The sequence below is a fragment of the Mesocricetus auratus genome, unplaced genomic scaffold (genome assembly GCF_017639785.1).
Source record: "Mesocricetus auratus isolate SY011 unplaced genomic scaffold, BCM_Maur_2.0 Super-Scaffold_100003, whole genome shotgun sequence".
In the NCBI taxonomy this organism is placed as follows: domain Eukaryota; kingdom Metazoa; phylum Chordata; class Mammalia; order Rodentia; family Cricetidae; genus Mesocricetus; species Mesocricetus auratus.
Genome location: NW_024429188.1, coordinates 78,576,912 through 78,589,258, shown reverse-complemented (window position 1 = coordinate 78,589,258; position 12,347 = coordinate 78,576,912). Strand labels below are relative to the sequence as shown.

General features: G+C 41.4%; 1 protein-coding gene across 1 annotated transcript in view; it reads left to right on the top strand.

Annotated features, from left to right (window-relative positions):
* The window catches only part of Gucy2f (guanylate cyclase 2F, retinal), a 93,140-nt gene that overhangs the window by 64,579 nt on the left and 16,214 nt on the right, over nucleotides 1-12,347 (top strand). Inside the window, exons 9-12 of the mRNA XM_013122304.1 lie at nucleotides 2,418-2,574; nucleotides 7,342-7,491; nucleotides 9,488-9,636; nucleotides 11,915-12,078. Coding sequence (XP_012977758.1) covers nucleotides 2,418-2,574; nucleotides 7,342-7,491; nucleotides 9,488-9,636; nucleotides 11,915-12,078 — 620 coding nt within the window. The remainder of the gene's footprint in view (nucleotides 1-2,417; nucleotides 2,575-7,341; nucleotides 7,492-9,487; nucleotides 9,637-11,914; nucleotides 12,079-12,347) is intronic.

Genomic DNA, 12,347 nt, shown 5'->3' with positions numbered 1-12,347 from the left:
AGAAATTTAAGATTTGGAAATGCTTTGTTTCCTGTGGGCTATTCACTCCTCCACCTTGTCTCCCAAGTCCTGACTCTCTACCCTCCCATCATCTTTTTGTCCATATACAATATAGATTATTGGTACAGAAAGTTTTTGCCCATGTTCTCTCTCAATCTGAGGGCTGCATTGCCCTCTCTTCTTCTGTTTGTCAACAAGTCCTCTTCTGTCTTTTGCAATAGCCTACTTCTCTGGATATAGGGAAGTAGTCATGCCTAGAACCTTTCACACTATTTAGAACCTGCTGCTGGCTTTCATTTTCTAAAAGGTGTCACCGTCTAGAACTGGGTGATGAGACTTTGCATATCTAAGTGTGGTTGTGGGACTATACCACTGGAACACAAATGTCCAGTGATTGATTATATAAGGCAGCACCTCCACTGTGTGTGCCATGGACTACTACAATGCAAATTTATGGAAGCATCCATGGATGAGCGTCTATAGAGCCAATGAATGTTATGAGATGGCATAAAGCTCTGTGTATGTGAATTATAATGGAGTTGGTCTGAGTACTTGTTGAGCTATGTACACATTAATCACAGCCATGAGTCTTGTATGGTGACTTAAACATTTTCAAGGAGTTATGAAAGGGGCAGACATTATCTCATTCTCACTTTGTAAAATGGCCATGATTAACCTTTTCCACACATCCAGAGGCTCAGGGAGGCTGCATGAGACAGTCTTTATTTTGTAATATCTAGCACATGTAGTAGGCTCTTAATATGTATTTATCAGCTGACTATTAAGTGACAGAGCTGATAATAGAATGCTGTGATGCGTAGTAAGTACTGTCACAACTAATACAAATGCAAATATTCTAATTCCCATTCTAGTGCTATTGTTACTCATAGTATAAGCAACACCAAGCTAGTTAAGGGAGAGGTCTCTAAATATGATCTCCTTCAGGCCGATGGTGAGTGATAGTCAAGCACCAGCTATCCTGGGGGAAAACATTGCCCATTGTAGACTTGGCTTGGAAGTACTGACGACTGTAGTCTTCCTGGGAACACAAAACGGAAAGCATGAGTGTAACAATAAACAGCACACTTGTTGAGGGTTTAGGTAACTCTTTGTTGTAGAAATTACTCACAAGAGAAAACTGGCAACCAAGTTGAGTCAGCAGCTTTCGCCACAGAACCGGAAGCTGGAAAGAGAGTGTGTCTCTCTCCTGCAGTGCCTTTTATTGACTCCTCCATACATGCCTTTAGCCATTCCCAAAATGGGCATGGCTAGCAGTGTGGTCCTAATGTCTCTTCCTACACATGAGAATGCACAGAGGTATCAGGCTGCAAAGCAGAGCTAGTTCACTAAAAGGACACTTGGCATCAACAATTCTGAGATGACTGCACTAAAATGCAGATGTATTTCTGTGTGGAGTGATTAAACTCATCTGATGGAGAGTTCTTGTATATCACATTTGAATGTCATGTAAAGGTTCTCAAGCAGTCCCACAGATCATAAACGCTAGCATTCTTCTCAATTTAGCTATTCTTTTCTTTAAAAATAGTACATTAAGTTAAAATCGAGTGCTACAAATCAATCTGTGTGTAAAAAATATTGACATTTATCTAACCCTTTTATCACCTCTACTGTAAGTTAGCTATTGCTAAAAATTTGGAAACTAGACTTAAAATTCATTTTATACTTGTTTAAATATGTTAAAATCAATTGTATTTGTTTATAATACACATGCCATCACATAACTTGGAAACTCACTATTTTGTACTTACTATTTGGTTTATAGTTATATCACTATAAGTACATACCGATCAACCTTATTCTTTGTAAGCATTACAGAATATTCAAGGATAAGAATGTATGATAAATCTAGCTACTCCTTATTGATATTCAGTTTATTTCCAATTATACACTATATAAAATCAAAGCTGCAGCAAGTATTTTTCTTGCTTTATTTGTATACATATATGCAAGCTTACATGTTTTTTTCTGAAGTAGAACTATACTTATGCAAAAATTTGTAGTTTTGGTTAAATTGCCAACCCTTAAAGTCATTCCAGTTTCTACTTCTGCTAATAATGGATTGAAAGTTACATGAGATCTGTTGAGGCAAATCAGAATCTCCTAGTTCCTGGCAATTACACGTGTATGGACCCATCTTGTGTTTGAAATGTCAGTAGATCTCCCAGTAGCACATAATGCTCTATAAACACAAGATATGGTTCTTAATCAAAGCCAGGCATTTTAGAACTAGAATAGACCTAAATATCCTGTCAAAGCTTTGCTTTGCCTGCAAATAAGAGAAAAAGGTTGAATTGTGGATCATAATCACCCATGCCATTAACAATCACAGAAGCTGGCTCTAAAAGCATAAGCCAGCTAAATAAGTGCCTGAATGAATTTTCTGGTATCATCTGCAGGGCATGAAATACTTACACCACCGAGAATTTATTCATGGAAGACTGAAGTCTCGGAACTGTGTGGTAGATGGGCGTTTTGTACTAAAAGTGACAGATTATGGCTTTAATGACATCTTAGAAATGCTGAGCCTCTCTGAAGAGGAACCTTCTGAAGAAGGTAAGCGATGAATTGTATCCTCTGATGCACACAAGGTAACTTCAAGGTTCAAATGAAACTATGCATTGAATTAAAGCCTTAGGGTGATTTCAACTCCTCACTTTTGTTGAAAATCCAGCCTCATTTCCAAGCCAAGGGACTTGAATGAAGTCTGCAAGATGTAACCTCAGCCCAGCCGTTCCTTCCAAACAAAGCCATTGCAATAATGTTCAGTCCCTGCTGAGGCGGGATTAGGCTGTATTGTTTAGACACCCCAGCAGTCCCTGGAGAATCTTGCTGAGTGCTAGGCACACAGTAGGCACTCAATAAATACTTGTCAGATTGAATGGAGAGTAATTTAGAAGTTGGACCCCCACAAAGAATATTCTAGAATGGGATGTCACTAGAGCATATCAGCACTGTGTCTTTCAGAGAGAAAGAAACAAGGAGGCAGCCCCCTGGGAATGAGTGCTCTATGGGTTGTGTGGGATGGCTTCAGACAGAGCAACAGACTTGTAAGTAAGCAGGCGTGCTTGTGACATCCATTTTGTGCTTTTGTCTTCTGCCTAGTGCGCAAGTGGCAGCACTAAGGAATGCTTGGCAGACTCATAACTCACCGGAGCTAGAAGAGAAATCTGAGGTGTGGGAGAACGGACAATCCCCCAAGGACAGGAGACTAGAAAATGGTGGCCTTAGAAGTGTAAAAATTGCTGACTACACTACATGGGAGGCAAGAACAGTAAAGGACAGAGAGCCACATTCCCAGATAGAGATGGAGCCAGTCACTGAGGGCGTCACATCTGCACTTCCCAAAATGTATGCAACACTAAACTGTAGGAATCCATCTATCCAACTCTCCCATTTACAGATGAGAGAACAGAGGCTCATGACTTACTCAAGCCGTACAGTGACTTCACAGCAATTCAGTTCAGGTCTTCACCCAGGCAACAAAGCCCAGTTTTCCCTTTCTCTGTCCATTCATGTTTTGGAGGAGTTGAAACTCTTGAAAAATCATTGTGACAGCTGTGATATTTCCCCTCTCCTGCTCCCTCTCCCTTTCCCAGTCCCTGACATAGCTGTGTGGTAATTACTTGTCTAATTCTAGTTTGAATGCCTAGTTTGCCATTTGCCTTGCTTTACAATAGGGTGTTGGGATAATAGCTGCAGAGATGGCAGGTACTTAAGATTCTATAAAAATTAGACATGAAGAAAAGGTAAAACACAATACTTTCCCAGAGTTCCATTTAATTCGCATTTAATTCACAGACTGGCAAAACTTTCAACCTTAGGGACGTCTGGTCTTAAAGTGAGGAAAGGATTTCTGCAGTTTGTCTGTAGCTGTGCCTATGTGGGTGCATATGCCTCTGTGGGTGTGTGAGTGGGCATGTATTGTCTACGGTCTTTGCCCATAGCTTGGCTTCTCACTCTTATTTTATGCCACTATCTAAATTGCTGTCTTTTCTTCACATACTGCAGCCAGAGGGAACTTTCTAGACTAGTAAATCTGATTTTGTTATCAGGTGTTCCTCACTGAATGACTTCCCATTGCCTTTAGGGTAAATTTAAAATTCTTTTATTGTGCTTAACCATTTCTCTGTCTCTTGCTCTGTCCCTGATGAACTCCTTCAGGCTGCTTATGTATGTCAAGCTCTCTCTTTTAGCCCTTTCACATATGCTATGCTTTCTACCTGGGACGTTCTTTCTTTATCATTGTCGTAAACATTTATCTGAGCATAGTTCAGTTGTCTTCCTTTAGTACTCAACTTAAGTACCACTGCTTCAAGAGGTTTCCCATGACCCCTTATGTCCAGCGAATTTGCTTTCTTCAAGATCTTTAAGGTTCCCAAATTTATTGTGGATTTGTACTTTGTTAATATTTATCTACTTAGTTATCTATTCCCTACATTCAAATTATAAGCTCCATGGAGATAAGAAGCAGGTTTGGGTCCCTTAGTAACTTAACAGTGTCTGGCAGAATAAATGTTATTTACATTAATGAATGAATGAATGAATGAATGAGAAAAACAAGAAATGACGGAACTGGTCTGCTACCTTAAATGATGAGGCTTATAAAGTCTTGTAAATGGCCAATCCTTACAGGTCATATGGCTCAACTTCTGCTTTGGGAAAATTGAGGTTCAGAAAAGTAAAATGGATTAGTGGTTAATCTGGGATTTATAAACTCAGGTCTCTTGACTTCCAGTTCTGCTTTTTTTTTGTTAATGCTCTATCATCATGGTTCTTCAAAGTTGACTTTATCATTATGACAAGTTCAGAGTCAGTAGTGGCTGCAGCCAATACAAAAGAAGCCAAAGTGATTTTTTCCTCACTTTTCTGACAGTCCACGTCAGAGCTTATGACTCTTCTTTGGTTCTGGAATGGACATGAGGAAGTGGGGATGGGTTGGAAGATGGGGATGAGTGTTTATTACTGTTCACTCTCAACTGTAGTGTAATCCAGATACAAGCTCATTTTAGCCATTAACAGCACACACGTCAGTGTTCTCTGAAAGTACTATTTGGTAGTGATTATATTTAATAACTGAGCTTTTTACCAGACAGTTTGCTTGTTTGCCCTTCTCATGCTTTTAAATGTGCAGGGACAGCATGGCAGGAACAAGTGCCATTTTTGTTTTTGCTTTCAGATATCCTCTCTTGTTCTTCCTCCTCAGCGTCCTCTGCTTGAAATCACCACATTCAGGGAAGACATTCCTTTGACTAAAGGACCATTTGGTCACTTCAGGGTTTTTTTGTTGTTGTAAATATGTCTTTCTAGGGAGGGAAACATAAGAGCAAAACACCTCCACGAGTGAACCTTACTGTGAGTGTACCAGAGACTGCCAGAGAAGTGGATGTTGGGTGGGAAGTCAGAGGTTCCTGCTACTGGGAACAGACACTTGAAAGGCAAAATGAGAAGATGGGCATGCGAAGAAGATCGAGTCTACAAGTTCCTTTCCTGGCCTCTTTATCACGGTTGTCTAAAAATAAGGCTACAGTTCTCTTTCCTGGAATTTTGCTACCAAAACAAATAGTCTCTGTCTTCTACTTACCTTCTTGCTTCATAGGAACTTGTTTCCTCGGCTCCCTTCATATCCTCACATTGAACGTGATGAAAAGTTAGCTATCATCAGTCCTAACCCTGGCCCTAGCTTCTCTATCCCTTAGCAGACATTCTCCAGTGTTTCCTCTAACTCCTCCTTCACGGAGCCCAGGGAGGAGAGGAGGTGGTGGCTGTCACTTCCTTTTCTATTGTTGTTGCTCCTCAGCGTATTCACTTCCAGGCTGCGCCCCGCCCCCCCCCCCCACTCAGGTCCCTTTCACCTCAGTGCAAGCTCTTAAGGCATGAACTTCCTAGCTGACCGCCCTGACTCCAGCCTTTCTCCTTCCATCCAGCTTGTGCAGGTTGCCAGATTAATCTTTCCAAACAGGGTTTTCATCAAATCCCTCTTCAGCTCCAGAACCCCTACCGCCTTTTGTATTCACTCCAAATGCCTTCATTTGGCTCTCAGGACCTCTCACCTTCTGCCCTCATTCTTTTAACCACCCTCCCTCCCCCACTTCACCAGCCCCATTTCTCCTTTGTCATTATTCCTTGCCAGCGCCCTTGTCTTCAGCCATTCTCTAATCTGCTTACCACCTCCCCCACCACCTGCCATTTGCTCCTTTCTGCCTCTTGTTCTTTTGCACATACTGTTCTTTCTCCCTACAAAGCCCTCACCTCTTAGCTCCAGAAGCTGCCACCCTTGACCTTCTTAATGAGCACATTTGAGATTTAACTTTTCCAGGAAGCCTTCCTGGATTAATCTGATGAAATTACCCATATTCAGCCATTTTTTTAACTCACAGAAAAGATGATATATATATATATATACATACATATATATCAATAGTAATAAAAACCTCACCCCCTCTTTTGACTTCCTTCTTTATATTTGAAAAGTCAGTTTCTTTCTATGCTAAGGTGTCTGCTACAAAATGTCCCAGTGTTCTAACTGCTTTGAAAGCAGAGATAAACTTTTACCCAGTATAGGGTCTGAAGTTCAGCAGAACACAGCCATTACTCAAATTTGGTTTTAATAGATTCACTTCCTTGAACTATGTAGTTGTTCTCATCACTAGCCCGCTTGTATTGCAATAAGGGATGCACATGGCTGTCTTGTCCTCTGGTCTGCAAACTCTTCTTGGGAAAATGAAGGTTTGCCTTATGTTTGGCACCATTTTTTCCCCACACAGCACAGTACCTGGGACATAGTTGACATTCAATAAATATTTGCAGAACCAGGTAAGTAGCTGCTGTACCTTTTTGCGCTGCAAGGAACGCAGGAAGCCTGAGGATGTTCTAATCCTTTTAGAGAAGACCTGGAGAAAGCAAGTTGTGAATCCCTGAGCCCCGGCACAATCAAATTACCAGACACATATAGCTCTTAGCGAGCAGTAAATCCATGGTAACCAGTCTGGCACTGTCCTTGCCTTTCCATGGAAACCTGCCAACTGCTACTGGCAGGCTCAAGAGAGCACGAAAGCAAGCACCAGATAGTGCCTCCACGTCTGCTGTCCTGACCTTCCCCACACCCTTATACCATGTCTTGCCATGTGGTTCTGGGGGGTGGAGAGAGTAGTAAGTTTTCTCCCTTAGATTAATAGATTCAGACCCTGAGGGGCACTAGCGTGCTAGTCTGTCTAATAAAAATATAAAGCAGTTAATAAAACAGCACCCTCAGAGCCCTTTAGGGCATTGCATATGTCAATTAATTCTCCTCGCATTTATTAGATACTTCTTTCTTTGCAGAGTTGCTGTGGACGGCCCCTGAACTGTTAAAAGCCCCTAGGGGCATCAGGCTAGGTTCATTTGCAGGAGATGTCTATAGCTTTGCCATCATCATGCAAGAAGTGATGGTCCGAGGTCCTCCTTTCTGCATGATGGATCTGCCTGCCAAAGGTAAGCAGGAAATGAGAAAAGGGTACTAGGGGCACACTGTGTCCTATACCAACAGGTCACAATTTGCCAGAAGACTCTGCTAACAGCTTGCTAGTCTGCAAAGACTACAGTTTTTCTGGAAGTTTAAATATACTTCAAAGTAAAAGGTTTTTAAAAATGTAGGAAATGTCACTAAGTTATGTAGCTGTCTTTTGTCACGGTCAGTATTCCATATCACACCTCTGTTTAAAAACTTCCAGCTTTTCTTCATCTCTCTATAAATGAAGCCCAGGCTCCTCATGGGACATAATGGCCCTTCATATTCCATCCAATTCCTGCCTGAGTTTATCTGTGTCACTTCTAGCATTCTAGTGCCTTGAGAGCACATGGTCTCCTCCAGCACTCTTTGCCTTTGCACATGCCATTCATAATATCCAGAATTTCCTCACTTTCTTCATCCAACTCATGCCACCAACTCTGGAAATTCTCCTTTGATTTGTTCAGTGGTTATGAATAACCCTTTTTGTTCTTACCTGTATCTCTCTGTACATGCTAAAGCATTTATAGTATTTTTTCATTGCTTATCTCCCTGGACTGTGAAATCCTCAAGGGAATAAGCCACACTGGGCCTCAACAGAGAATAGACCAAGTCAAATACATATGTTCTGACAAAAAGAAGAGTTCCTGGAGCAGTCACTTTCCCAGGGGGTTCATTTCCATAGAACCTATGGCACTGACAGCTCCATTGTACAGGCTGCTCTCAGTTAAAGGAGTAGAAGCTGTGCTGTATAAGGAGTTGAGAGAAACAAGAAGCAAAAGCAGAACTGCTTCCATGGAGGCTAGCATCATGCATTAGCAGCATACCGAAGTGTTGCACCCCATGCAGAGGTAGAAAAGGCAGTCAGAGTTTGGTGGTGGAGGCAGAGGTTAAAAGTTGAGGGTGGAAAGGAGACTTGGGATGAGTAATGAGTCTGAAGGAGTAAATAGTCAGGGCCATGTTAAAGAGCTTGGACTTTATTCTTTTGGAAATAGAGACATGAGGGCATTTTGAACAAGAAAGTGACAGGACCAGATGCATATTTTTAGAATGGTTTGGAGAAGTTATGACTAGAAGCAGAAAAAGTAGTTTGAGGCCTAGAATGAGTTGATGGGGACATTGAGAGCTAATGGTTTTCTCCTATTTATTAAGAGTTTTCTGCTTTTGGAAAAAGATTCAATTTGTATAAACTAAGCCTTTGGCCACTGAAGACTTTTGACTCTACATAGGTATTCTATGGTCTTGCAATTGAGACCTGAGGCAATTGGAAGCAGAGCAGTATAATAGATGGAGATTGCTTGGGTACTGACTTGAACTCTTTCCCTTGAGACTTCTGGCAAGTTTCTTACTTTGTGTATTTCAGTTTTACCATCTACAGAAAGAATAAGAGTGCTTACCTCATCTGTTTATGCTGAGCATTCAATGAAATAGCACATGTCAAGTACCCATTCGATAGTTTGTCATATAATAAATTTTCCACTCCAAGTGACAGTCATTGACCAACGGCTATGAGAGTTACAGTAAGACCCCGAATTGTTCCCCATTGTCCTTAATTCCCCTTGTTTAGTGATTATCCTAGGACCCAATGCATGAACTTTGGCTAGTTGTAGGCTCATAGAAAAGACTCAGTGTCTTTGTTGTGGTAATTGTGAGGGGACTTGGGGACAGGTCAAGGGGACAGGATACTGAAGCTACCTTATTGGAATTGGCATCAGGTTAGCTGTAGCTATAACCTAGCAGAAGCAGGGTAACATGGTGGCTCAATTATACTGAGTCCAATTCATAAGTTTCTCATTTCCTTCCCCAAAGGCCTCTTCTGAGATGTAGTCAACATTAAAACTATCGGAGGGGAAATGAAAGAAAAGGTTCCTCCATGTTTTCTCCTGATGAATCCCTTTCTTTGTTGAAATTCAGCTCTCTGTTGAATCCTGGTGCATTTCTCCTGATTCACAAACTTTTGTATTTGTTGTGCTTTGCCAGAAATCATAGACAGACTTCAAAAGCCTCCCCCTGTATATAGACCCGTGGTTTCTCCTGAGTATGCCCCTCTAGAATGTCTCCAGCTGATGAAGCAATGCTGGGCTGAGGCTGCAGAACAACGACCAACTTTTGATGAAATATTTAACCAGGTAATCTATTAATATTATCATTGCTTGGTAGTTTGCCTCCCTGAGGCTAAACTCATTGAGTCCTTATATTGTTGAAGGGGCTCCTAACAAAGTGAAAGGACATTCATCTTTAAAATGCAGCCCAGGATTGGTTTTGAGGTCCCTAAACTTGGAATAGTACCAGCACATCCTCTATGAGCCCAGGGATTGGCTCTGATGCTCTTCTGTGCATGAATGTCTTTTTCTGAAACCATCCATAATCTGCTCTGAGCAACCTTTCAATGATGGAATTAAGCCACTAGTCATTTGAAAGAATTAGTATCGGAACTGTTGGAAAACAAGTATGGCACATGTGGCTATGCTTGTTTAAAAGTTTCTAGGGAACTCTGTCGAGTACATTATTTAGGTAATACCAGGTTGTTTATGTAGGGTCAGAAAAAAATATGTCTTGTTTGAAAGGGTGTTCATGTGGAACACAAAAGTAGATTTCTTAGGTTTCCTGAGAGCTACTGGAGGGAATGTGTGCATGGAAAGGGTTAACCCCTCTCCCTAAGGTATTGCATTTCTTTAGATGATACTTTTCCTAGAGTCAGGCTAGGAAGAGGGTGGAAGGAAAGACAGAGTTCCTCTGTTGGCACATGCAGTCTAAACCTTGTTGACTTGCACGATATAGAAATTGCGGGTGCTCTCTGTGAGTGCTATGTCTGCTCTGGAGGAGAGGCTTTTGAACCTGGCTAGAATCCAGCCCGAGCTGCTTTATGACTGGCAGGTATCTGAGGCGGAGAAGAGAAAGAGACTGAAAGCCCGAGAGGGCCCTGCTTTTGAAGTCATCCGTGTCCTTCAGCTAACAATACTTCCATTAGTCTGGCTGGAGTTCTTGAGGACACTCAAACAGGTGTTCAATGGTATGGAAAAAGCAAAGGACCATAAAGGTCATATTTCTAAAAACTTACTGTGAGGGAGGAGGAAAAACCATTTGTCCTTGTGTTGATGCTAAAGATGTTATTTCAGAAGGCAGGAGAGAAGTTACTGATAGATCGGAGGAGTGCCCATCATGGGACTTTCAAACAAAACATTACTGAGGCTACCCTCACTTAAATGCTTTACTGGAAGTTTAGTCTGTCCAATGACAAGAGTAGCCTTTTCACTTCCTGTATCTACTGCAACTTAAATGCAAAGAAGTGAATGAGCTTCTCTAAGTGAGGCTACAGGGGTAGCCCAGAGGATTTGAACTGGCTGCTTAGGATCTTATTGGACATATAGATGTGGACAGATTTCAGAAGGAGTCTCCTATTGTCCACTATGGGGCAAGGAGTGCTATACAGAGCATGTGTGACCATGCTGTATTAAGTTGGTTGGGCAGAACCTTCAAAATCTACACAGCAAAGCCACTACCAATCTTTTCTGGTTATGATGACTGTAACAACATGGAGCAAGTTACTCACTCATGATTGGAGTGCTTATGTTAGTAAGCAGATGGGCAAGGTCCAAAGAGAGTTAATTGAACATTCACATCCATTCCTCTTAGGAATCAGGGAACACTAGGGGCCCAAACAAGTCAAATTTCTACATGACCCTGACTGGTATGAAAGGTAGGTACTAGATGGAACCATTTAGTATTGGACTGCATGTTAAGAAGTAAAGGAAAAATTTTACCATGTTATAGTTTGAACACTCTATGTAATCAAGAACGTCTTTGACAACACTAAATCATTTGAGAATAAGGGTGATTTTGTAGGTTGATAACTTGAATGTTAAAAGATCATTTCCTGCCCTTGTTCTCCCGCCTATATTTCTCACAGCTGACCTAGGCTCTAGACCAAACCCTATTTCCTTGAAAATGCTACTATTGTTGCCAGGCGGTGGTGGCGCATGCCTTTAATCCCAGCACTCGGGAGACAGAGGCAGGCGGATCTCTGTGAGTTTGAGGCCGGGCTGGACCGACAGCCTCCAAAACAATACATAGAAACCCTGTCTCATAAAACCAAAAAAGAAAAAAAAAGAAAATGCTACTATTGTTATAACATTTCAGAACTGGAGGATATTGCTCTGAACCTCTGTGCTCAGACAGGAATGAACCAGAAGAACTGTGGGGGGAGAATTATGGGGGGATGCTTTTGGGCTAGGAAAGCTCTCTGTGAATGGAACAGGGTGACAATGAGACCTTTCCTATTTCTATGTGGGCTCATATCTCCTGATGTGGCACATCAGAGGAAAAGATTTGTGATGAGGTGTGCTCCATCATTATTGGGTTTGGGGCTCAAGTAGTCATAGACTCTTCTTTCTCTTTTACTTTCAGTTTAAAACTTTCAATAAAGGTAAAAAGACTAATATTATTGATTCTATGCTTCGGATGTTGGAGCAGTATTCTAGCAACTTGGAAGATTTGATCCGGGAACGGACTGAAGAACTGGAAATTGAAAAACAAAAAACAGAAAAACTTCTAACACAGATGCTGCCACCGTATGTGTGAACACCTAAGGAGTGTGAATCATTTTAACAGTGTGTTCCATTTCAAAAAAAAGAAAAAAGTCACCCATCAACTAACTCTTCCCTCCCTCCGTCCTTAACCCTCTCTATTCCCAGTGGTTTTGACTCACACCTGCAAATCAAAGTAGAATTGGAAAGCAAGGAACCAGAAAATGCATTCTAAATTCCCTACTTACTATGGAGCTTTTTATTATGCTTTAGGGTCTTGGTTTTTCTGTATGTTACTTCATTGCAGGCCAGTT